Here is a 27274-nt window from a genome sequence, read left to right on the forward strand (position 1 = left end):
AACCCACTGCATCAGCTGAGGGCGAATAATGGTGGGGACATACATCTTGTTGGGGGGGGTTTGAGGAGGTGCGGGCTCGTCGCCTTGAGCCTGCAGGATGGCCTCCGTCAGTTCCCACCAAACGGGTGCGACGACGCACGACGTGGGGAGAATTGTCTCTGACTCAGGAGATTCCGAGCCATGGTTCAAAAGGCGAGAGAGTGCGTCCGCCTTGAGGTTCTGGGAGCCCGGACGAAAAGTAACGGAAAAGTTAAACCGGGTGAAGAACATCGCCCACCTGGCCTGTTGAGGGTTCAACCTCTTGGCTGCACGGAGGTACTCTAGGTTCTTGTGGTCGGTGAAAACGACAAAAGGGAACCTAGAGCCCTCCAGCCAATGGCGCCATTCCTCTAGGGCCAGCTTGATGGCCAGCAGCTCTCTATTCCCGACGTCGTAGTTTTGTTCGGGGGAGGACAGCTTATGGGAGTAGAACGTACATGGGTATAGTTTAGCGGGTGTCCCGTGTGGTTGGGAGAGTACAGCTCCCACCCCTACCTCTGAGGCATTTACCTCTACCTCGAACGGGAGAGTGGGGTCGGGCTGCCGAAGGACTGGGGAGGTCGTGAAGGCCTCCTTTAGGGCCTGGAAGGCCTGCTGGGCGGGTGCGTTCCAGGTGAGGAACTTCGGGTTGCCTCGTGTGAGAGACGTGAGGGGCGCAGCGATCTTGCCGAAGTCTCTAATGAAACACCGGTAATAATTGGCGAAACCCAGGAACCGTTGGAGCTCCTTGAGCGTACTAGGCTCGGGCCAGGATAGGACTGCGGCGACTTTGTCGGTCTCCATCTCCATTGTTCCCGCAGACAGGACGTAGCCCAAGAAGGAGACGGAGGGGCGGTGAAAGGCACACTTCTCTGCCTTCACGAACAGGTCGTGCTCTCGCAGTCTCTGTAACACCTTTGAGATGTGGATGGTGTGTTCAGAGAGAGTGGCGGAGTAAATTAAAAGGTCGTCTATGTAGACGACCAGGAAGAGGTCCAGCATGTCTCGGAAGACGTCGTTCATAAACGACTGGAACACTGAAGGGGAGTTGGCGAGGCCGTACGGCATCACCAAATACTCGTAGTGCCCCCTGGTGGTGATGAACGCAGTCTTCCATTCGTCCCCCTTGCGGATGCGTACAAGGTTGTACGCACTCCTGTGGTCGAGCTTGGTGAAGATCTTCGCCTTACTGACCTGCTCAAGGGACGGTTGGATGAGAGGTAGGGGGTAGGCGAACTTCACCGTGGCCTTATTTAGGGCCCGGTAATCGATGCAGGGGCGAAGCCCGCCGTCCTTTTTGCCCACGAAAAAGAAGCCGGACGCCACTGGGGAGGTGAACGGCCGGATGATGCCTAGACTGAGTGCCTCGTCAATGTAGTCCTCCATGGCCTTGGTTTCGGGTAATGTTAAGGGGTACACTCGGCTCTTGGGGAGTGGGGACCCCGGAAGGAGATCGATGGCGCAGTCCACGCTACGATGGGGGGAAGACAAACCTGGGTCTTCTCGAACACATCAGCGTAGGAAGAGTACTCAGGAGGGATGGCGACAGGGGATCTCACTTCGGGGCTCTCTACGGAGGTGGAGGACACCGGAAGGGAAATACAGTGTGATAAACAGTGGTTGGTCCAGCGCAACAGCTCCCCTGTGCGCCAGGAAATGTGGGGGTCATGAAGCGCTAACCAGGGGTGGCCTAAAACCACAGGGTCTCTGGGTGAGTGCACTATAAAAAACTGGATGAGCTCTGTGTGAAACAAGCCCACTTGGAGGGACAATGGCATGGTCCGGAAGGAAATGAGACCCGATCCGAGAGGTGCCCCATCTAGAGAGTTAACTCTGAGAGGTGGCACAACCGGACTGAGTGGGATGGATAGTTTCTGGACCAAGCCATCGTCTAAAAAATTTCCCGCTGCCCCGGAATCCACTAGGGCAGGGGTAGAAAAAGAGACATTGTTAAAACTCAACATTACTGGGAGGCAGACTTGTTTCTGGGTAACGCTGAGAAAGACAGATGTTCTCACCTGACTTTTGGAGAGGGAACGCCGGGGGCCAGCTGGGCATGAGTCAATTCGGTGACCCAGTGTGCCACAGTATAGGCAGAGGCTCTGTGTCAACCGTCTAGCTCGTTCTGCCTGGGTTAGTGGAGCGCAACCAAGTTGCATGGGCTCGGATGTGGAAGAGCGCTCGGGAGTAACGAGTTTGGGCGGGTTGAGACCCGTAGAAGGCTCGTGGACAACAGAGGGGCTCCGACAAGCATGGTCCCGAAGCATTTTATCCACAGTGATGGAGAGCTGAATATAGTCCTCCAGTGACAGCGATTCTCCTCGGCATGCCAATTCCATTTGGAGCCGGTCATTCAAACCCAGGCGGTAAACCGTCAACAAAGCGGGGTCACTCCACCCGCTACCCGCGGCAAGGGTGTGGAAATATAGTGCGTAGGCAGTGGCTGTGCGTGACGCCTGTTTTAAAAACACGAGGCGGCTGCCTACATCTCTGCCAGCTGCCGGGTGATTAAAAACCACAGCAATCTGGTGACAAAACTGATCATACGACATCAAAAGGGGGCTGTCGGCGGTCCATAATGCAGTGGCCCATTGCCAAGCCTTGCCGGAGAGCAGGGAGATAACAAAATGTACTCTCTCACTGTCAGTGCGCAAAAGGGGGTGGTATGTCATATAAACAGTGCATTGCATTAAAAACCCCTGACAAGCTTCCGACGAACCGGCAAACCGCTCGGGGGGTTGAAAGCTCGCGGCGCTGGGAAATGCGGTGGGAACATCAACGGGCACAGGGACAGACACAGGAGGAACTGGTAAAAACTGATCGGAAATAGTACGTACCGTATGCAGTATTTCTTGTATTTGCTGTCCCTGAGCCGTGAGTGCCTGGTCGTGTTTCCCAAATGTAGATCCTTGGGCAGAAAGCGCCGTGCAAATCTGCTCTAGCGAGCTGCGGAAATCCTCCGTGGCTTCCATTGTGACTGTCTTCTGTAAGGTTGGTTATTCTGTAACCCGCACAAGAAGAGACAGTCACAATGTAAAAGAAAACTGCTTTTATTAAAGAGCAGGCATAAGTACAAAAGGGCAAATCCAGAGAAGAGTAGTAATGGGGAGCGATAGGTCCAAGCCGGGGAATCAGGATATGGCAAAGGGGCGAATCTACAGAAGAGTGGTCGAGGAAAGCGTAAGGTCGAAGCCGGGGAAATCAGAATCAGTATAACAGGTAAGTAGAATAAGACAAGCTAGTTGAATAGACAGGGGAGCTAGGGGAACACTAGAGCTGGCAAAGCGAAGGGGTAAACTAAACAATAACCAACAAGAGTGAAACGAAAGGGTTGTGATATATATAGGGGAAAAAACGAGCGGTGCAGGTGAAACGAATAACCTAGTGATTGGGACGAGTGCAGGTGAAACTAATACTCTGGTGTTTGGGAGCGAGCGTGAGAGCCCGAGGGGGGTGATTGGGAGCGAGCGTGTGAGCTCTAGGAAGCGGAGCGAACTAGAGGAGCGGGGTTCGTTACAATAATTGCCCCTGTGCACATGGTAAGGTCCATAAAGAAATGGTTTAGTGAGTCTGCACAAAGCCCAGATTTGAACCCCTTTGAACACTTTTGGGATTATTTGGAATTCCGACTGCGAGCCAAACTCCATTGCCCAACATTAGCACCTGACCTCACTGATGCTCTTGTTTCTGAATGGGAGCAAATCCCCACATCTTACAACATCTAGTGAAAAGCCTTCCCAAAAGCATGTAAGCTGCTCAATGTGCCCATGGTTTTAACCATGCTCAATAAAAGTATTTCATTGTGATTGGGTGTTTGGGAATCCACATTCTTTTGGCCATGTAGTATATGTGTTTATAATTAATCAGTTGTATGAAATCTGTTGCAAAACACCTATTTGTCTATATAGGGTTCTGAAAATTGGAACCTTGGGTTGGTACCATGACAACATACGCTCTCGCTTCAAGCGTTTTGGTAGTGCAAAGGTGATGAGGTCACTGTACAAGAGATTAAATGAAGAAGGTGGGTGCTATTAAAAGCCTCTTGATAACTTTCAATGTGTCCAAATATGCTGTCACATCATCACAAGAGAGACATTGTTGCATAGAAAGCACTCACTGCACTTAGCAATAAGTAATTATTCAAATAAGTTACAACATAATACACATAAGATATATTTTAATTTGTGCATAATCTTACATTGTAAAGCTTGCTTATTAGAGTTTACATTTATCAGTCATTTTATAATGCGGTTAGTTACTGTGGGAATTATTTGCTTTGAATATTTGCACAGGTATTTCAGATCAACGTAATATTATGAGTATTTGTATGTACTCTTATGTAAAGTGTGGTAATAGTACCTACACATACATTTGCTTACATTTGCATAGACACTGAAATTTAAAATATTAACGTATGGACAGCGTCTAAAATATAAATAATTTTACATATCAACAACTTTAGAAATGTACAAATGCTTGCATATACTTATTGAATTCATGAATATTGAATTCATGGAATTAATTTATTCATTTTATTGTATTTAATCAGTAAGACGTTCAATGGCACTGCAAATATTTAACGCTGTTGACTCATTTACCTAATTTATGATATTATTATAACAGTGTTATTCTGTTCAGTGATTTCTGGTGCCATATTCAACTTGTTTAGAAGGATTCCTTCACTTTCACCAAGATTAAACTTTAAAATGATAAAATGAATAAAACATTTTTAATCATTACTTAATCATTATATTTTTATTTTGTATGACATAGGACACAAAGGGATTTTTTTATAAATATGTTTCGGCCAAAAACTTAAATAAACAAATTAATAAATAAATTACACCACAAATGCACCAAAAAACAATTACAAAGTTAATCAATAATTTTTCTGTGCTATAATCCATGTCTTCACATCTTTTTGTTCACATTTTTGTTTGTTTTTTTAGAAATGGTTAGGGTACGGTTTTAGGGGTAAGGGTAAGAGTAATGGGATTTAAAATATCTATAAAATTGTAAAACTTTACCTATAAAAATATATTTATAACACAAAGGAATCGTAAATCTTTTTACACTTCTAAAGCTTTCAATACTTAAAAATGTATGCTTTTCAGTTGCTGTCAATGCTTACATATTGTATGTTTCAGCCACTATCCAAACTACAAAAATGTACATGTAAATGTTACATACAAATACCTATGAATAATAATGAGATCTGGCTGTTAAGTTATTAAAAGGAACAATCTCATCAGCAAGAATTATCATATAAATAATCATATCATATGTAAATATGTAAAGCCTGTATGTATTGCGAGACAGAAGAGATATCATTCCATTTTGTTACTGTTAAACATTAGGAAATGTCTGTGTGTGCATTACTGAGAGGATATTAATTTATGTATCTGTTGAATTCAAAGAACTTTGTTCAGAGGCTGTGTCTCCAGTGCTTAGGCCATAACTGTGTCACATGCTGTGCCTGGGGCACAGTAGAGCTTGTTGATGTTGTTTATGGCCTTGCACAATGGGACATGTAATATAGAAATATAAGAAACCTTGATTGAATGCACAGAATGGGGTGTACCCCAGGGTTAAAGCAGACTAAAGTGTGACATCTGTCTTTGGTTTACATCAATAAAAACGGTTTATGTTCTTTGTTTACAGTAATGTGAGAAGGGTAAATTTTTTTTTTAATTATTATTAATTGAATCACATTATTATATTATGTATTATGTACTTCAACATATAATCGGATAAATTACCTGACATTAAATCCTTTCTGTAGAGAATGTAGATAGTACAGGTCAGATTTTCTGCTTGTGTTCTCATAATGCACAGGACTAGTGCTCATTATATTATTGTCCTTTGTTTCGGTAGGGCACCATGATGATGACACACAGAGCATGCCTGATGTCCGCAGTGAGTACACGAACACATTCATGTTGTTGTGAAGCAACAAAAGGGAAAATAGCTGGTGTTGTCACAGAGCAAACCTGAGGGCTGGTGCCCAAGTGTTGTTGACATGTATTCATATTAAATCTATGGAACCACTTGACATTGCTGACATGTATTGGTATTAAAACTATGGAACAGTTTGACAGTGTACTATGATATATATGGTATATGTTTATATATGTTTTTCTTAGATGTACATAATGGTCATGACGATGAGCATATTGATGTAGCAGAAGCTCAACGCTATAAGCAGGTAGATTATACTACATTACAGTATGTATTAGTAGTTATGTATTTTGAATGCTGTACTTTTTTAAATCCATGGGAATATGTTAGATATATTATCTTAAAGCCCTGAGAATATTTTAAAGTATGCGGTTAATACTTTCCTTAAACTGAATTTGACTAAATTATAATTTTCAGAACAGTCACTCTCTCTTTGTCACTCATATCATTTTAACCCTCCTATGGAATTGGAAAAGGTCACCTCCCTTTGGTATTCGCGGTCCTTTTTGACCGGAAGGGTCAGATAAGAACACAAACATTATGCATTTCTTTTGGGATTTTATGCTATTTTTATCTAATTTACAAGTACATTTCTAAATTTTACCATTAATTTGCATATACAAATATTGTCAAGGTTTCTGTTTTAACCTACGTTCCCTGATGGAGGGAACGAAACGTTGTGTCGAAAAAGCGACACTAGGGATCTCTCTTGAGAGCCTTGTGCATCTCTGAACTTGAGAAAAGGCCAATACAGTGGCTCGGTTCAGTGTCGTGGCCGGGAGGACACAACGTCTCGTTCCCTCCATCAGAGGTCACAACAGTAACCTAGACGTTCCCCGTCTGTCGCTCAATTCGACGTTGTGTCGAAGAAGCGACACTAGGGGTCCCTATTCAATCACACCATGCGCTGAATCGCTGATGCAGGTGCGTGCAGGCAGTTGCGTGACAAAGCGACAGGGCACGTGGGCACGTAGCCCGGCCGCTGTCTAGGATCACATGTGTGTCTGCCGGATCAATCTCCAGGCAAGCGTCGCTGACAGAGAACGCTTGGAGGTCCCCGACCCTCTTGATGGAGGCGAGTGCGATCAGCAGGGCCGTCTTTAAGGAGAGGGCCCTGAGTCCAACTGATTCTAGCAGCTCGAAGGGGGGTCTCTGAAGGCCAGAGAGAACCACTGAGAGAACCCATGAGGGGAACAGGCTTGGATGGGAGGGATTAAACCTCCAGGCGCCTCTTAGGAACCTGATAATCAAGTCGTGCTTACCCAAAGACTTGCTGTCTACTGTTTCATGGTGGGCTGCGATAGCAGCTACATACACCTTCAAGGTGACGGGGACAGCCTCCTCTCCAATCTCTCCTACAGAAATGAGAGCACTGACCTGACTACACACCTTTGTGGGTCTTCGGCCCTGAGAAAGAAGGTCTTTCCTCAGGGGAATTTGCCAGGGAGGGGCTGTCGCGAGGAGTATGAGGTCCGAGAACCAAGCCCAGGTGGGCCAATAGGGAGCCACAAGAGTGACTTCTTCCTCATCCTCCCTGACCTTGCACAGCACCTGTGCAAGAAAGCTCACTGGGGGAAATGAGCACTTGCGCAGCCCCGTGGGCCAGCTGTGTGCCAGTGTGTCTGCCCCGAGGGGATCCTCTGTTTGGGCATACCAGAGCGGGCAGTGGGAGGTCTTTCGGTCGTAAGCCGCCGCCTTTCTTGGGTAAGATGAAGTAAGGGCTGCAAAGAAACTCTTCTTCATCTCGGTTGGAGGGACAGGCTCTATTGCGTCTTTGAGTAAGAGGGTCGCAATTTCCGCACGCAGAGATTTGGCCTGTTCGCCATGTACTGCTGTAAAGCGGAAGCCAACCAAGTTGGAAGCTCCGTGCTAGAGGCACTAACGGGATGATTATTTTTGACGCACACGGCGGGGCTTCCCAGCGGGGTGGAGCATATAGTATGGCGTCGGGAAGCAAAGGTGCATCGTACAGTCGTGGGGCTGAAGGCAGGGGATCCGCGCCCAGCATGCCGGGACTGTTGAAGTGTGGTGGCAGAGTGCCGTGAGAACGGCATTTGCAGGCCAAGTGACCCAGAGACAAAGGAAATCGCTCTTTTATTGAGAATGTTGGTACCGCAGCCCCAGAGGGGTGTGGCAAATGAAATAAATTCAATTAAAGGTTCTCCTCCTGGCCCTCCACCAGGGGATGGAGTGGTCTGCTTACCAGCTCCGGAGCGAACGTCTCGGTCTCTGGGTCGATCGTCTCAGGAGCACCTTGGAGCCTTCTGGGTCCTCGAGGGGGTTCATGAGACGGGGGGCGTGTGCTTCCTGCGGGGCGCTCGATGCTGTGGCTGAGAGCTGGGCCCGGGTTGAGGCAGAGCCGCAAATTTTCTTGATGCAGGAGGACGCCCTCGGTGAGCAGACGGGGCTTGGCCCATGGCGGCAGGATTGCGATGTGTGAAATGGCCTCCGTCTGCTTTTTCACCTCAGAGAACTGCTGGGCGAAGTCCTCAACGGTGTCGCCAAAGAGGCCGAACTGGGAGACAGGGGTGTCGAGGAAGCGTGTCTTGTCCGTCTCGTGCATCTCGACCAAGTTCGGCCACAGATGACGTTCCTGGACCACAAATGTGGCCATCGCCTGCCCGAGTGACTGCGCTGTGGCCTTTGTGGCACTGAGGGCGAGGTCAGTCAGGTACCAATCATCCAGCCACGACGGCTGTGGGGAGGACGGAGGGTTCCATTCCAGCCCCACGCTGGTGGCGGCCCGGGCAAGCATGTTGGACATCTGGGCGTCAGCCTCAGCATGGGCTTGCTGGCCCGAAGGCGGCAGCCCAGACGAGTCATCCGCGTGCCGGACTGCTCTCCGATGCAGCGGCGAGCTCATCCAGCTCGGGGGGCTCCAGAGGATCCCATAGGCAAGCTGGCTGTGAGGCGAGCCGCTGCTGCCTCGAGCCCGGATGGAAGTCAACGAGCGTGCCGGGGGCGGGATTGCTCTTTTAGAGGGAATTACTCTTTTAGAGAAAATCACTCTTTTATAAACTCTTTTTAAGTTTTGCGCTGTCGAAGTGCCCAAGGAGAAAGCCGCTGAAGTGCGCTGTAGATCCAACAGCAGTATCGCTCAGAGGTAGAGGAACAGGTGTGTGACTCGCAGCTCGCTGTAAACATGACCATCGCCTCCGAAGAAAATTTCTGAATGAAACAGATGCATTTCCCCACCTTTAAACCCGTATGTCCGGGGGCGGGACATGCAAATTCTGTCCGCCAACTTCTCATCGGCCTTTTTTCATAGATCAGAGGTATATTCGGCGGTCAAGAGAGATCCCTAGTGTCGCTTCTTCGACACAACGTCGAAGTGTGTGACATACGGGTAACAGAAGATTAATTTTTACGTTTCAAACTTTCTATAGTAAAAATGTATTTTGAAAACATGTGTGTGTGTGTGTGTGGGTGTGGGTGGTTTATGAGGACGTTTTTTAGGTTACAAACTGGTAATTACAAGGGTAGTATGCTATAAATGTGTTTTTTGTTAGGGTTAGGTTTAGGGGTCGGGTTAGGGGATAGAATCTATAATTTGTACAATATAAAAAAATTATGTCTATGGAGAGTCCTCATAAGGATAGCTGCACCAACGTGTGTGTGTGTGTGTGTGTGTGTGTGTGTGTGTGTGTGTGTGTGTGTGTGTGTGTGTGTGTGTGTGTGTGTGTGTGTCAGATTGCTGTCATCAGCTGGAAAACAACAGTTGTCTTGTAATGCCAAAAATGACCAAAATATGGCTGTAGTGCTCCACTTATTGATGCCCTTGTTTTGTGTGTTTTTGTGTGTGTGTTATGCAATGTGAGTGTGTTATCGTCTTACCTTTTCATTTCTGAGTGTGTGTGTTAGCATTATGACTGATTTATTGGAGTTTTGTACTGCTCAGATCAAGGAAACCATTTTTATTAAATGAGAAAAATGTATATTGGTCAAAAATGACCGAATACCATAGGAGGGTTAAATGAATTGTCATGACGACATCCTCACAGATGCGAAAGACCAAACGTTTACTCTCTGTCCACCCAATGGATCTTGACATGGACGAGTATGTCTCCCACTCTCGCAGACCATCTGTTCAGGTATTGAGAAGCCTCAGCCTATAGTTATCAACATCCACACTTTAAATAGGTGCTCAGCCTTATAGTCACTTCTGTTTCTCATCTCCAGTACATTCAGGTAGAGAGAGGAATTCAGGGGCATGATCTAGAATATAGCCCTGACATGTACCATCCCCATCACCATCGCATGAACCGCAGGAAGAGCCTTGACCGGTTCTCACGCCCAGGTTAAGCAGACGCATTCTATTTATAACATTCTGTCTCCATTTCTTTCTTGCCATCCTTCTTTCTTCCTCTTCCTCACTTGCTTCCTTACATTAACACATTTACACAAACAAATAGTGGACGGTGTAAAAAAATGTGTATTGCCATAGGAGTGAGCTGACTCAATAGTGGTTTTGGTGCTAACACAAAGGTGTGTCTTTTAAAGGGGTCATGACATGGGTTTTTTTATTGTATTATTATGTTCCCTTAGGTGCAATTATAGTATTAATATATTTTTTTTTAAGAAAAACTTTTAAAACTTTTAAAACATGATTGGACTCAAGATGGCGCCGAGTATGGCTGCTGCGTTGCGAGCTCCGTTACAACACTGCGGTTTATTGTTTGTTTTGTTTACAGTTCTTTGTTTTTTTGTCTTGGATGTTGTCTGCCTTATTGTTTACGACAGACAAACGCTTTTGGACATTAGTTCTACAATCACACATCGAAAACCGGACTTCAAATTCCTTAATGCCGACCCGCTGTTTACAAACACGCCGGCGGAGCCCTTTGTCTGTGCTGCTCGGCCGCGGAAGCGCAGAAGGAAAAGAGGAAAACGAGCCGGCGTTCTCATCAGAGTAAGGCGTCGTGCAAATCGACCCCGCTACCCAGTATACTACTGGCAAATGTTCAGTCTCTGGACAACAAACTCTGCGAGCTGAGAGCGCGGATCTCTTTCCAACGAGAGCGAGGGACTGCTGCGTTATGTGCCTTACAGAAACCTGGCTGTCTACGGAGATTCCAGACTCGGCCATCGAAATCACGGGCTTTTCCGTGCACCGAGCGGACAGAGCTGAAAGACCTCTCTGGTAAAAGCAGAGGTGGTGGTGTATGTTTTATGATCAACAAATCATGGTGTGATCAGAGGAACGTACATTTCATCAAGTCTTTTTGCTCTCCTGATCTGGAATATCTCATGCTTCTGTGTCGACCATTCTGGCTGCCGAGGGAATTCACAGCGGTTATCATCACAGCTGTGTACATCCCCCATAAGCCGACACAGACCGGGCACTCAGGGAACTGTATGGGTGTATAAGTGAGCAGGAAACCGCAGCACCCTGAGGCTGCGTTCATTGTTGCCGGGGACTTTAACAAAGCCAACTTCAAAGCAATCGCCCCAAAATACCACCAACACATAAAGTTCAACACCACGAGGGGACCGGGTTTTGGATCATTGTTACTCTCCCTTCCGGAAGGCTACAAATCCCTCCCCGCCCCCATTTGGCAAATCGGACCATTCTTCCGTTCTGCTTCTGCCCGCTTACAGGCAGAAACTGAAACAGGAAGCACCCACCCTCAGAACGATCCAGTGCTGGTCGGACCAATCAGACTCTGCGCTACAAGACTGTTTTGATCACGCGGACTGGGAGATGTTCGGTCCGCCTCTGATGACGACATCGAGGTTTACGCTGACAGCGTAGCGTGTTTCATCAGGAAGTGCGTAGAGGGCGTTGTTCGACCAAAACTATACTGGATATACCCCAACCAGAAACCATGGGTTAACGGCGATGTTCGGCGGCACTCACTGCGCGGACCTCCGCTTTAATTCTCCTAACACGGAGGAGCGTAAACAAGCCAGTTATGCCCTCCGTAACACTATCAGTGCAGCTAAACGCCAGTACAGGCACAAGCTTGAAGGCCAGTTCAACACCACTGACTCTAGAAGTATGTGGCAGGGAATTAACACAATCACGGACTACAAGCGGAATAAAGTCTCCGCCATGAACACCGCTGCATCTCTCCGGACGAACTTAATACATTTTATGCTCGTTTTGAGGACAGTAACACCGCCCTCGCGGAGAGAGCACTTCGCTGCTGGCGCTACAGAGGTTGATTCACTCTCCGTCTCTGTTGTGGATGTAACCCGATCATTCCGGCGGGTGAACATCCGTAAAGCCGCGAGTCCAGAGCGGCATTCGGGCAGCGTCATCAGAAGCGTCGCGCGAATCAACTGGCTGGTGTTTTTACGGACATTTTCAATCTGTCCCTCTCCCTGTCTGTAGTCCCCACATGCTTCAAAACATCAACCATTGTGCCTGTACCGAAGCAAGCTATAATCACATGCTTAAATGACTGGCGTCCTGTTGCTCTGACCCCCATCATCAGCAAATGCTTCGAGAGGTTAATCAGAGATCACATCTGCTCTGTTCTGCCCCCTCTTTGGACCCATTGCAGTTTGCCTACCGCAACAACCGCTCCACTGATGATGCCATTGCATCTACAATACACACTGCTCTCTCCCACCTGGAAAAAAGGAACACATATGTGAGAATGCTGTTTGTAGACTACAGCTCAGCATTCAACACCATAGTGCCCTCCAAGCTTGATGAGAAACTCCGGGCTCTGGGCTTAAACAGCTCGCTGTGCAGCTGGATACTGGATTTCCTGTCAGGCAGGCGTCAGGTGGTTAGAATGGGCAGCAACACCTCCTCATCACTGACCCTCAACACTGGAGCCCGCAGGGCTGTGTTCTCAGCCCACTCCTGTATTCCCTGTACACACATGACTGTGTGGCAACACATAGCTCCAATGCCATCATTAAGTTTGCTGACGATACTGACGGTGGTAGGTCTGATCACTGACAATGATGAAAGAGCCTACAGAGAGGAGGTGCACACTCTGACACGCTGGTGTCAGGAGCACAACCTCTCCCTCAACGTCAGTAAAACCAAGGAGCTTGTTGTGGACTTCAGGAAGAAAGACGGAGAACACAGCCCCATCACCATCAATGGAGCACCGGTGGAGAGAGTCAGCAGCTTCAAGTTCCTCGGTGTCCACATTACTGAGGAACTCACATGGTCCGTCCACACTGAGGCCGTTGTGAAGAAGGCTCACCAGCGCCTCTTCTTCCTGAGACGGCTGAGGAAGTTTGGAATGAACCACCACATCCTCACACGGTTCTACACCAGCACTGTAGAGAGCATCCTGACTGGCTGCATCACCGCCTGGTACGGCAATAGCACCGCAGCACAACTGCAAAGCCCTGCAAAGGGTGGTGCTGAACTGCCAGGAACATCATCGGAGGTGAGCTTCCCTCCCTCCAGGACATATACACCAGGCGGTGTGTGAAAAAGCTCGGAGGATCATCAGAGACTCCAGTCACCCAAGTCATGGGCTGTTCTCACTGCTACCATCAGGCAGGCGGTATCGCAGCATCAGGACCCGCACCAGCCGACTACATGATAGCTTTTTCCCCAAGCAATCAGACTGTTGAACTCTTGATCTATCAGGATCAATAATTAGCACTGCACTTTATTAATCTATAATCTCACACTGGACTGTCAACATATTCTCCTCAATACAACTGCTATATATATATATATATATATACACATATATATTTCATATACTCCCACTTATTGTATTGTATTGTATATTCTGTTCTATATTCTGCATTGTATATAATTATTGTGTTGTGTAAGTATGTGTACATCTGATTTGTAAATTGTTTTGTGTAAGTATGTGTACATTTGATATGTAAATTGTTTTGTGTAAGTATGTTGTTTATTGTAATTGGTATATGTCTCGTCACTGTCATGACTGCTATGTTGCTCGGAACTGCACACAAGAATTTCACCTACTGTTGCACTTGTGTACATGGTAGTGTGACAATAAAGTGATTTGATTTGATTTGATTGATTTAAAATCTAGTGATTTATGACCTTTTCCCACCCTGTTTCTCATCCTCTGATTCAAACAGTCTGTTTTGGGGGCGTTTTCCATTTAAGACTTCAGTGTTAACGCCCACTGTTATGATTGGCTAATGTCAGTGCCTATGTATCAATTATTGACGCCCCCAGCCAGAACAATATGCAAGTAAACTAAGTAAAAACACTGTGATTATTCATAATGAATGAAAATGCGCTTTAAAAAGTAGTTTAAAGTTTAAAATAGATTACTTACAGTTTAGCGTCGTCGTTGTTCCCAGAATAGTCGGCACGGACTTATCTTTGAGCAACAGTTTTCTGGCAAAGCCAGCATCATATTGAGATTTGTTCTCAAAACAGTCATCCTTAAAATGTACAGAACAAACGCTTAAGTTAACACTGCCGTGACTGGGACGTCCGCAAAAAATAAACTGCATCCATTTTTCCCTGACGCCTGGATCTTTCGGCAGCTTATTCAGAGGTTTTGTTTGACCACAGCCAGGAACAGCACATCTGTGTGGCATCGTAATTTTCCTGTGCACAAGTAGTCTCTGTCAGAGCTCGCTGTCCATCGACTGAACACTTGTGAGGCGCACGGCGATACTGAAATGAGCGTAGTTGTCTTGCTTAAAGCGTAGTTATCTTGTGCTGGAGGCGGTCATATGCAAACGCTGGTACGCCACTTCTAACCGACACGTCACTTCTAACCATGAATCCAGAACGAGCTGTATTTTGAGCTTGATTAAATAAATGATTCGTTTAGAATGGGGAGGACGTCTTAAAATATTAAACTTGCAGGACGTTTTAATGATACAAAGACCTCTTATATACCAAAAGATCAAGGCAAATTTGGTTTCTCATGTCATGACCCCTTTAAAACAATGCAGCAGAAAATCCCATAATGTATTTTATTGGTGTTGTCTGGATGTTTGTTTTTATGATACAAATGATAAACAGAATTTTTACAAATAAATCATTCATACTAAAATACATACAATTAAAACATACAAACTAAGGCTGTTGACTTAATAAAGTGTAATTTATTATATAAAAACAACACGTTAAAATAATGAAAATAATGAATGCAATTAATCAAGCCTCCTGACTCATGCATACATTTCATAATAAAAACATGTATTTTCCTTCCATCTGAGCTATTCAAGGTTTAAGTGCATGCAACTTAATTTTTTATGAGCTGCATCAGTAGGGGGAAATCCATGCACCTCAACAAATCTCACAAGCAGTGCATCCACAAAATTAGAGCTGTTCACACAGGATGTGCTCTTGACAGATGAATGAAGCACAATGCAGGGGATTTTGAGACGTGATTATCAAACTAATTTAACTTGACATTGTCTTAAGAGATGCAACGTTTATGAAACTGAAAACCAGCGAGATGTTCCAAAAGTATCCATTTAACACATACGTACATAGACTGACAAATATCTCAGCAAATATTGATTATATGTGATTAATTGCATTTAATTTGTTTAATTAAATGGCATGTCTACAATTAATGGGGTTATTAATACAATTATTATTTAATTATTTATTTTTTTTAAACACGTTTAAGAATCGTATTTTATCTAAACAATGATGATTCATCGACTTTATAGACATAACAGTTTTATCGTCTGTTAATGCTGATCTTCTGTAAAGCTGCTTTGAAACGATGTGTGTTGTGAAAGGCGCTATACAAAAATAAACTTGAATTAAAAATCTGATCGATTGTCATACTTCACTATACGTATAGGCTATACATAGATACATACATAATGCAAATTACTGAAGAGAGGTGAGAATAGAGGATTCAAATGATCCCAAACTGTAACGCACACAAGTTGAGACAGTCACAATGTAAGTCAAAAACTGCGTTTATTTGCAGGCAGGCAAAAGTACATACAAGGGGCAAATCCAATGAAGAGTAGTCGTGGGAAGCGTAGGGTCAAGAGCCGGGGAATCAAAGAGATGAACAAGGGGGCAGATCTAGTGAGGGAGGTGAACGATAGCGGGGGTCGAAGTGGGGAAAACAGTTAACAACTATGGACAAGACGGGATAAGCGGGAGCGAAAGACAGGGAAACGAGAGGAATAGGGAGTTGGCAAGCTACGAGGGTAATCAAGAGTGGGGAAGTCAAAACTAGACGCGACTAGCGAGGGTCAAAACACGGGAATCTAAATACAATAACCAACGGGATTCAAACAGAGGGATAGTGTATTTATAGGGGCGAGTGCAGGTGTAGACAATGACAGGTGACGAGACGAGTGCAGGTATACCTAATGTGTGGGGACAAGAAGCGCGTGAGTGCAGGTGTAAACAATGTGTGAAGATAGGAAGCGCGTGAGTGCAAGTGGTCATAATGTTCAGGCTGAAGAGCCAAGTGCGCCAGAGGGGGGAGATCGTTTACGAGCGAGAGCTCGTAAAAGCAAAACCGGGCGTGGAAGCCCGATGGAGGAAAAAGAGCGCTCAGGCTCAGGGGGCGGAGCGAGGGAGCGGGAAGCGAGCACGCTCGCGGAGTGCCTGTGTGCGAGACGGGAGATAGTGTGCGTGTGTGAGGAAGCTGAGATGGGGCAGAGGAAAGGGGTTCGTGACAGTACTCCCCCCTCTGAAAAGGACGGCTCCTGACGGCCACGCTGGGTTGCGTGGAGCGCGATAGAACAGAATGAGCGTGTGAGCTCGGGGGAACAGAACGAGCGTGTGAGCTCGCGGGGAACAGAACGAGCGTGTGAGCTCATGGGAACAGAACGAGCATGTGAGCTCGCGGGGAACAGAAACACACAAAACACACAAACCATATGGGGACAGAAGGCATAAAGGAAAAATGAAACAGTCCATGGGGGTCAAATGGGCAGTTCAATGCAAGGTCAAGGGGAACATAGTGGACAGGTGGGTGGTCGGGAGATCTGGGGGGCAGCCTTAGGGCAGAGACTGGGTCAGGAGGTCTGGAAGGAGACTGGAGGACAGGGACTGGGTCCGGGGGTCTGGAAGGTGACCACCGGACAGGAATAGGGTCCGGAGGCCAGGGAAGAGGCCACAGGACAGGTAGAGGAACGGTAACAAGGGGAGCAGGCAAGACCCAGTGAGGAAAGGTTTCAGGGGGCGGAGCCGTGAAAGGCGGAGTCGTGGAGGACTTGGGAGACTGAGCCTTGGAAGGCGGCGCCGAGGGAGGCTCAGGAGACGGGGCCGAGGAAGGCTCAGGAGACGGAGCCGAGGGAGGTGGAGTCGCAGGAGGCCCCAGGGGCGAGGCCCTGGTGGGCTCTGGAGGTGGAGCTGAAGGAGGCTTTAGGGGCGAAGGCCTGGAAGGCTCCGGAGGTGGAGCCGAAGGAGGCTTTAGAGGTGGAGCCGCAGGAGGCTCCAGAGGCGAATATCTAGAAGGCTCTGGAGTCTTAGGGAGCAGAGCTGTAGGAGGCTCGGGTGGTGGAGCCGTGGAAGGCTCAAGAGGCGGAGCCTTAGGAAGCTCTGGCGTCTTTGGGAGCAGAGCCATGAGAGGCTCAGGAGGTGGAGCCGTAGGAGGCCCGAGAGGCGGAGCCGTAGGAGGCTCGAGAGGCGAATCTCTAGAAGGCTCTGGAGTCTTAGGGAGCAGAGCTGTAGGAGGCTCGGGAGGCAGAGCCATAGGAGCCTCTAGTGGCCGAGCCCTGGGAGGTGGAGCCGTAGGAGGCTCTGGAGGGGGAGCCGTAGGAGGCTCGGGAGGCAGAGCCATAGGAGCCTCTAGTGGCCGAGCCCTGGGAGGCTCGGGAGGTGGAGCCGTAGGAGGCTCTGGAGGGGGAGCCCTGGGAGGCCTCGAGAGGCTTGAGGGGGAGCCTTGAAAGACTCGGAGAGACGAAGCCCTGAGAGGCTTGAGAGGAGGAGGAGCCCTGAAAGACTCGGGAGAGGGGAGCCCTGAGAGGCTTGAGAGGGGAGGAGCCCTGAGAGACTCGGAGGGGCGGAGCCCTGAGAGGCGGAGGAGCCCTGAGAGACTCGAGAGGGGACGCCCTGAGAGGCGTGGAGGAGCCCTGAGAGACTCGGGAGAGGCAGAGCCGTGAGAGGCTTGAGGGGGTGGAGCCATGAAAGACTCGGGAGAGGCTGAGAGCCGTGAGAGGCTTGAGGGGTGGAGCCATGAAAGACTCGAGGGATGGAGCCTTGAGAGACTCGAGAGGCGAGCCGTGAGAGGCTTGAGGGGTGGAGCCATGAAAGACTCGAGGGATGGAGCCTTGAGAGACTCGAGAGGCTGAAGCCATGAGAGGCTTGAGGGGTGGAGCCATGAAAGACTCGGGAGGGATGGAGCCTTGAGAGACTCGGGAGAGGCTGAGAGCCGTGAGAGGCTTGAAGGGTGGAGCCCTGAGGGACTTGAGAGGTAGAGCTCTGGGAGGCTCGTGAGGAGGAGCCCTAGGAGGCTCGTGAGGGGCCCTTGGAGACTCATGAGGCGGAGCCCGGGAGGGCTCAGAGGGGCGAGCAGAACCCGGCAGAGCCGTGGGAGACTCTGAGGGCGGAGCAGAAGTCTGCAGAGCCGTGGGAGACTCTGAGGGCGGAGCAGAGGTCTGCAGAGCCGTGGGAGACTCTGAGGGCGGAGCAGAGGTCTGCAGAGCCGTGGGAGACTCTGAGGGCGGAGCAGAGGTCTGCAGAGCCGTGGGAGACTCTGAGGGCGGAGCAGAGGTCTGCAGAGCCGTGGGAGACTCTGAGGGCGGAGCAGAGGTCTGCAGAGCCGTGGGAGACTCTGAGGGCGGAGCAGAGGTCTGCAGAGCCGTGGGAGACTCTGAGGGCGGAGCAGAGGTCTGCAGAGCCGTGGGAGACTCTGAGGGCGGAGCAGAGGTCTTGAGCACCAGACGAGACTGGGGAGAAGGGGCCCTCTTCCTTCTCTTACGTCTTCGGCCAACAGGGGACGTGGCCATGAGGACGGTCGAGGCTACAGGCCCTGGCTCGCTGACCGTGGCAGACATGGGCGCTGGCTCGCTGGTCGTGGGCGGGCATGGGCGCTGGCTCGTTGGCCGTGGCGGGCATGGGCGCTGGCTCGTTGGCCGTGGCGGGCATGGGCGCTGGCTCGCTGGCGTGGCGGCATGGGCGCTGGCTCGCTGGCGGGCATGGGCGTTGACTCGCTGGCCGTGCCAGGCTTCGAGGCTGGGGCCGTGACAGGCCTCGTGACTGGGGCCGTGACAGGCCTCGTGACTGGGGCCGTGACAGGCTTAGGGACGGGGGCCGTGTCAGGCTTCGGGACGGGGGCCGTGTCAGGCTTCGGGACGGGGGCCGTGTCAGGCTTCGAGACGGGGGTCTTGGTGTGGAGCGCTGGTTCAGTGTCTGCCTCCCCCACAGTGAACGAGGAACCAGAGTACAGTAGGGCGAGGTCAATAAACTGAGCCAGGTTAAGGGGACAGCGACCACCAAGCATTAATGATGAGGTTGGCTCATTCAGACCACATTGAAAAATGGTCTTCAGAGCCACCTCATTAAATTTCACCTGGTACGCCAGGACACAAAAATCCATAATATAAGCCTCCACGGTTTGGCTCCCCTGACGCAAACCCACGAGTTGGGCCGCTGGGTCCATAATGTCGCTGCCTTGCATAGAAACCCCTTGGTCTGCGTCGGAAGAGCCATAAAACCTCTCCGGGGGTGGAGAGTTCATGGCGCTCAGACATGCATAAACGGGCTCAGGGGCAGACACAGGTGAAACCGGGTAAAAAAAATCAGAAATAGCGCATACCTGCTGCCCCTGGGCCGTGAGCGCGTGGTCATCTCTCCACACTGTAGCTCCGCGCCCGAATGTGACGTGCACTTCCGCTCTAGTGAGCTGCGCGACTCCTTAGCTGGGGCATTGTGACTGTCAACGGTGAGGTTGGTTATTTTGTAACGCACACAAGTTGAGACAGTCACAATGTAAGTCAAAAACTGCGTTTATTTGCAGGCAGGCAAAAGTACATACAAGGGGCAAATCCAATGAAGAGTAGTCGTGGGAAGCGTAGGGTCAAGAGCCGGGAATCAAAGAGATGAACAAGGGGCAGATCTAGTGAGGGAGGTGAACGATAGCGGGGGTCGAAGTGGGGAAAACAGTTAACAACTATGGACAAGACAAGACGGGATAAGCGGGAGCGAAAGACAGGGAAACGAGAGGAATAGGGAGTTGGCAAGCTACGAGGGTAATCAAGAGTGGGGAAGTCAAAACTAGACGCGACTAGCGAGGGTCAAAACACGGGAATCTAAATACAATAACCAACGGGATTCAAACGGAGGGATAGTGTATTTATAGGGGCGAGTGCAGGTGTAGACAATGACAGGTGACGAGACGAGTGCAGGTGTACCTAATGTGTGGGGACAAGAAGCGCGTGAGTGCAGGTGTAAACAATGTGTGAAGATAGGAAGCGCGTGAGTGCAAGTGGTCATAATGTTCAGGCTGAAGAGCCGAGTGCGCCAAAGGGGGGAGATCGTTTACGAGCGAGAGCTCGTAAAAGCAAAACCGGGCGTGGAAGCCCGATGGAGGAAAAAGAGCGTTCGCGCTCAGGGGGGCGGAGCGAGGGAGCGGGAAGCGAGCACGCTCGCGGAGTGCCTGTGTGCGAGACGGGAGATAGTGTGCGTGTGTGAGGAAGCTGAGATGGGGCAGAGGAAAGGGGTTCGTGACACAAACATACAGTAAAGGAAAAAAAAACTTTTTCATCTACACAACAAACGCTGACTTCCTCTACATAAGCAATGTTGGGGTTTGAAATTATTTAATTTACCTAAACAGATACCAAATAATTAGGCTACAGAGGGTAGCTGACCAATCACTACTGAAATTGAGTGAGTAGTTGCAAATAAAGTAATTTGCACACTGAATAATTTTGGCAACAATTAACTCTCTGAAGCTAATTTAATCATAGGAAAAATCTGTAGATTTTGGTCATGCTCACCGATGGCCATTTCATTGCCTTTGCCATGAATGAGCCATCACTGTCAAACATGTTCAAAGTATTAGGTAAGATCGTATCATACAGTCTGACAAATGTGATGGTTGATGTTGCACAGTTTGCCCTTGGCTTTCACAAAATCTTTTCCTAAGATAAGAAACGATCGGAAAATATATAATTATTTTTAGTTTGCACTGGGATTAAGTTGCTTGCAGTTAGGTTAAAGACACTGAACCAATCACACTTTTTACGATATTACACTCACAAACTGATTTGCCCCCTTTGCCTTTGTTTTAGATGATGGCCTGTACTCTGAAAACAGAGTGGTACGTGCTCGTTCTCTCTCTAAAATCAACTCCTCTTTGGCTCCATGCCAGATCTACCTGGATTCTTCAGAGGATGAGGATATGTTCCGTTTCCCCCTCTACCAGCTGCCCCCACGACGCCGAAGTCGTGCATCATCTCAGGAAAACATTAATCAGGGAGCACCACCGGTATAATCATTGACTATGAAACTTCTCAAATCTGAAAAAAGGTTATACTTAAACTATTGTTTAGTCTCAGCCTCAGCCTCCTGCACGTTACATTCAGCTGGCTGAAATGACCAGTTCCAATCTGATTGCAATTTGAAATTGAGTCGGGGTGCTATTTTTTTTTTCATGTATTTTTTTTAATAGTCTCCCCGGAAACAAAGTCATGTTTACAAGATACAGAGCTGCAAAAATAAGTGCTAATAACACAATTAACAAGGACAATTGCATCTATGTGAACTTCTACAATTAATCAAGATGGACTTCAAAGACTTTGATCATTAATCTTACAGTTCAAACACAATCAATGTTTAAACACTGACCCTTAACACTTAGTTTAATAATTTTAAACCATGATTTTACCTATACATAATTAATATTTACATTACATTCATAATGTTAGCCAGAGGGGAACTGGCCCCCACAGTGAGTCTGGTTTCTCCCAAGGTTATGTTTCTCCATTAATCTACATCTTATGAAGTTTTGTGTTCCTTGCCACAGTTGCTTACAGCTTGCTCACTGGGGTTATTAATACAATTATCATTTAATTATTTTTAAACACTATTAAAAATAGTATTTTATCTAAATTACACAATGATGATTAATTAATTTTATAGACATTATAGTTTTATCGTCTGTTAATGCTGATATTCTGTAAAGCTGCTTTGAAACGATGTGTGTTGTGAAAGGCGCTATACAAATAAAATTGACCTAATAAGGATGAACAACTTGCTGGATTTGACAAAGTTTGCATGAGTACATACAGTTTTGTTTGAGGCACTAAGTCAAATAAGCTAGTTATTCACAAACAGAACTGTACATTCTGCTTAGTTATCTGAATTATGTCTGTATAATAATCAGTGCTTATTATTTGTTGGATGATCTGAATACTAATTACACTCAGATTCTGTTGTTCTGTTTGCTGTGACCAGTAATTCAAAGTTAGGTTTTATTCATGCTGGTCTATTATTGACATATGATTGATTTCAGATGTACCTACCCCTAAGAGTAACAAGTAACAAACTGGTTGCATATTTTACATGTAAATCATACAGTTTCTTCCTGACTAACTGGTTGGTTCTTGGCCAGAATAAGCTACAAAGTTAACCAGTGGAGCACAAAAAATTCTGACATGCGAGACTACCTTATGTTCAAATCATAATTTGATCAATTGCTTAGTCACCTTCACTTAACAAAATGTTTTGTTTATATCTTTCTCTTTCTACTGTTGCTGTGAGGTACGCAGATCAATGAGCTGAGCAAGAGAATGTCTGCCATTGAGAGTCTCTTGAATCGACTGGAAGAGAAAATTACTTTGCCTGCTGATCGGGTATGAATAAAGCCTCAAATCCGAAACATGCAAAGTAGCTAATTTATTGCAGTGTTTCTTTTTAGGACTAAGGTAAAATCCCTCTCATGTAAATTTCATTAATAATTCAATTATCATATTAACTGTTCTCTGCCATGTCTGCAGCCTGTTCAGCTCACAGCAGGGCAGCTGGAGGAGGAAAAGCTGAGAAGAAAACTAGATGAGCTAATGAGTGACAAGGCACTTTCCTCTGATGAGGATGAGCCCAAGAGGCCTCAACAGTCCAATGGGTCTACTATGAGAAGTGCACGAAAGGGGGACCAGACACCATTGGCCCCTGCACCCCAAGAACCCTTGAGCTCCTCAAGTGATGAGATGCCCAATGAGGCACAAAAGGTGACCACAAAGACAACACACACATACACGAAGGCCAAAATCTGTTGGTGGTACTGATGTCTTTTTCCAAGGAAAGGTAATACAATCTGCAAAATATCTTTGATAAGAACTGCCCTTCAATAATGAATTTTTTGTCGGAGAAATAATGCAGATTCAGTTATGATTTCTCACCAATGGAATGCTAGTGGAATAGCCAACCAATTGGTATTAAATGTCACACAACTTTCCACAGTTTTCCCATATTATAGGTAATAGGGATGTCAGTTTTCAGACATTTTCATAATCAAATGTCATGGAAATTAACAATCAATTTATCAATTAATATTTATTGTCAATACTGCAAAACGCACGTGGAGGACTCCAAATATTATGTGCTATAGCCTACTATTTAAATATAATTTAAATGAATACATGTAAGAAATTCAAGTATTTTAATACATTTAGGCCATGTTTAGTATTGATTAATTTTTTAATTACATTTAAGGAAATACTGTTGATAATAGCTTGTATAGATGATTTTGGCTACATATTTGTGTTTATTAAAACTTCACATTGTGGATCGTGGGATATTTCAGACCTATGGACTTATTTTTTTATTTGAAATTAAGTCAAATCATAAAATGCTGTGTAAACACAGTACATATCGCTTCTCTGGTGATGGTGAGGTAAATGTACCCTGGTGCTTTACCGGCAATCACTGACGCAATTGTAGGTTTGGAGTAAACAAGGAGTCTGGCAAATCAATAGTGACTGTCGTCATGTTGTACTTTAACACACTATCACGTTGTAAGCAGAGAACATAGGGTGCTTCTCATTTCTTAAATTGTGCATCTTCGTATCCTCGCTCCTCCGTCCTCAACCAGGTGACCTGGAAACCGATCAAATTCCGCCATCATGAAGGACGGTTTAATTCTCTAAATGCACAGTGAGGAGGTGATTACCAAGAATAGAGGAAGCTTACAGAGGATGCTTGAGTGAGGAAGCACCGGGGCATCCTATGTGGTGGAAATTTTGGTCGAAGCACCTGATCCACACATTAATTCTCCTCCCCCATTACATCTGACACAACATTGTCAGATGTAATGGGGAAACTGGAAAGTACCAATAATGTTTATTCATAGAGTAATGTTCCAACACTGATTACATTCAGCCAGCTTCATCTTTACAAGAAAAGTGCTTTTTCTTGGTGTTGCAGACAAGACGTGACATGCAACGCACAAGAGGCAGTTTGCCCTCTAGTGGCGGATGACAATATAGACAGTCTTTTCAACATCTGCTGGCATGCTTACTAAAAAGCATTTGTTCTGAAATTTACAAATCGACGATCGATCAATTTATTAACAACGATTAATCGATCATTTAATCGATATTAATCATTAACAGCTCTAATTGGTCATTTTAAAAAACTTTTAATAAGGATGTCAGATCAAATAGTTTAATAATTACATCGTGTTTGAACAAGGCTGAGTTTTATCACTAGCATCTTTATTATCACAGCTCATGAAAGTGTTTGATAGACAACTCCCCTGTGTTGTTTTTATATAAAGCAAAAACTTATCTAAAGATCATGAAGCATTAGCATAATTTGTGCCTCATTAAGCTACAACATTAGCAATGACATCTTAGTATAGTATTTTTTAAGGATTTTAAGCTCCTTCCGTTTAATTACTGTTCCCTTTACATGGCTTTCAGAGATTTACTATGGCGGCCCTTTGTGACATTACAACTGTGATTCTAAGAACTATTAATGCCATTGAAAACACTTTAGCACCCTCAAATCCTATTGACAGATTTCAGTTAGTGGGCAAAGATCTGATGATGCTTACAGGGGACTTGAGGAAAATGTAAGCTTATTCCTCTAATAGATTTTTTTCTTTTCTTTTTTTTTGAAGGACAGAGATTAGACACGTAAAATGCCAATGGCATGACAAAACGATTTTGTGCCTTTTGTATAATTGTATCACTGAAGTGCACAAGCTTTTTGATAATAATTCTGCATTTGTTTTTTGCTGGGAAGTCCTTCAATATGACAAAGAAGTTGCGAATGATTGAGCAGAACGCTAAGAATCACTACAGTGGCCCACTTACTGACTCAGAACTTTCTGAACTGGAGGACCAGGTTGCTTTGGCAGCTGCTAAAGTTCAGAGTACGGAGAGTGAGGTGAGCAACAACTCAAGAATACATTCATAATACATTATTATAATGAAGTTATGATATTTATTCATGATCTTTCAATAACTATGCATTATCTATCATCTGTCTGTCTGTTTATTTATTATCAGGTCTCAGACATTGAAAACAAGATTGCTGCTCTAAGTGTTAAAGGGCTATCAAATGACAAAGTAAAAAAAAAGGTAAAGTGATATTCAACTGAGTCAAAATAATCCACATTGATATGGTAAAATCAAATAGTTTAATTTGATCAAAATCACAGTTTGCTTGCAGATTTGCTTCTAATTACGTGTTTTTTCATATTTTTGTGACATTCAGGCACTGAGTATGCAACAAAAAAGGAAGTTTTCCCAAGACATTCCTTCAAACAGAGTGCATTTTTAACTGGAAATAGGACACTCTAACATTTGTGCTGCTTTGCATTAATCAGGTGTTTATCCATCTACTGTATGCATTTGCTTCTCCATTCATACATTCACACAGTCCAGAAAACTGAATGCAAATAATCAAAATACAAAGACATAATAATATAGTTTGGTGACCCCAAGGCACATTAATGTCCAGTGTCTATATTCAGTCTTCTTCAACTATGTGCTTTATACAGTTATACAGTAAGAGTCATTATAGAGATTAATTTTGTTCTTACTGGTACAATATGGAACATTTTACAGAAGCAGAACCAGTGAATTCATCACAGCTCTCTTTAAAAATGTATATCTGGCTTACATAAGTGAAGATATCTAACGTTATTCTGATGTTACTTGTTAATATGCTTCATTTAAAAAGTCAGAATTCTGGATTTTTGGCACTAATCTTGCTTTAGCACTCACACACACACAATTTGTGTCTTGTGTATGATATCAGACAAAAATTTAACAGGAATAAAAGGATTAATATGTGTTGATGCCTGACTTTGCATGGCTTTTTCCTCAAATTAACTCTTACCTTTCAGAATATATGAATTAAGGCAGGTAGCCTATTTAACTATTTTTGCATTAGCGCATTATATACAGACATCTCACAAATTACTTTTTATTATTTATTAGAATATTGAAAAGAAGAAAAAAAAACTTATTCATCATAATACTGTTTTTCTTTTGATAAACATTCTTTTAATTATAGCAACTTCAAACAGGGTGATGAAGTATTTACTTGTTAGCATTAGCAGTTAGTCCCTGCTCAAATTGTAGCCATGTAATCTAGATGTTTTTTCTGAGTATTTACTACTAAGTATTGCTACTGAGGATAGAGTTAGGGTCTAAGAGCATTGGCAGGGCCAGAAAATTAACTTTGCCTCTCCAACTCGGACCCCACTTGCCTCCTGGAAACGGTGCACAACGGCTTAACACATTTGTGTCATGCATGGTCCATAACAACGTTCCTCCTGAGTCTGGTAGAACACAGCGTTCCGCCTCAGTAGAACCCACCCAACCTTATACCACTCGTTACTCGACTCTTGCTACCCCTTTTCCACCCCTGGCAAAAAAATGCCCCTGGGTTAGAGTTAGGTTTAGGGGTTATGGTGAGGGTTAAATTTTGGGGTTGGTGTAGGGTTTCTGTGGTAAACCTAACAAACACAATAAACAGTGTATGTAGGTCGCAAGTGACTCTCAGGACTGGCTAGACTTTTTGCAGATCAAGGGTCAATGGAGAAATATGCTTTTTGAGTCAAATATTTGAACAGTTTTGTACTCAACAATGTTAATTAAAACTCTAAAAAAGTAATGTGGTGTGACTGCAATATTTTTAATAACATGTTACCTTAACATGATTAATATTTTAAAAAGTTATTAGTGAAGTGTTTTGAAAATGAATCTGTAAGGCTTTGTTTACACTGTAGGAACATTTTAGAAATTCAACTTAAATCTGTTCAAAGGCCGTACAAACTGCAGGTTATATGTAGACAGGGGGAGCAGCGTGAAGCATTTACATATTTCCATTGATCATGGTATAAATAATGGGGGGCTTGTATTTGCTTGTTTTGATTATTGTTAATCAAAGTTATTATTGATTATTACTTCCCCTCCCATCCCCCCTGGAATCTACGCCCCTGTT

The 27274-nt window shown here is 45.7% G+C and overlaps 1 protein-coding gene across 2 annotated transcripts in view; it reads left to right on the forward strand.

Moving 5' to 3' along the window:
* LOC127646144 (melanophilin-like) overlaps positions 1-26878 on the forward strand; it is a 31077-nt gene extending 4199 nt beyond the window's left edge. The window contains exons 4-14 of one of the 2 annotated variants that reach the window (XM_052129598.1): positions 3927-4039; positions 5893-5934; positions 6162-6223; positions 9978-10067; positions 10156-10273; positions 21109-21305; positions 22588-22671; positions 22816-23046; positions 25064-25207; positions 25330-25401; positions 25538-26878. In XM_052129598.1, coding sequence (XP_051985558.1) covers positions 3927-4039; positions 5893-5934; positions 6162-6223; positions 9978-10067; positions 10156-10273; positions 21109-21305; positions 22588-22671; positions 22816-23046; positions 25064-25207; positions 25330-25401; positions 25538-25603 — 1219 coding nt within the window. In that variant the 3' untranslated portion in view covers positions 25604-26878. Of the gene's footprint in view, positions 1-3926; positions 4040-5892; positions 5935-6161; positions 6224-9977; positions 10068-10155; positions 10274-21108; positions 21306-22587; positions 22672-22815; positions 23047-25063; positions 25208-25329; positions 25402-25535 lie in introns of both variants that reach the window. The other variant, XM_052129594.1, reaches the window with a different exon arrangement.
* Positions 26879-27274: the final 396 nt, after the last annotated feature.

Source organism: Xyrauchen texanus, chromosome 7, assembly GCF_025860055.1.
Source record: "Xyrauchen texanus isolate HMW12.3.18 chromosome 7, RBS_HiC_50CHRs, whole genome shotgun sequence".
Classification (NCBI taxonomy): Eukaryota; Metazoa; Chordata; class Actinopteri; order Cypriniformes; family Catostomidae; genus Xyrauchen; species Xyrauchen texanus.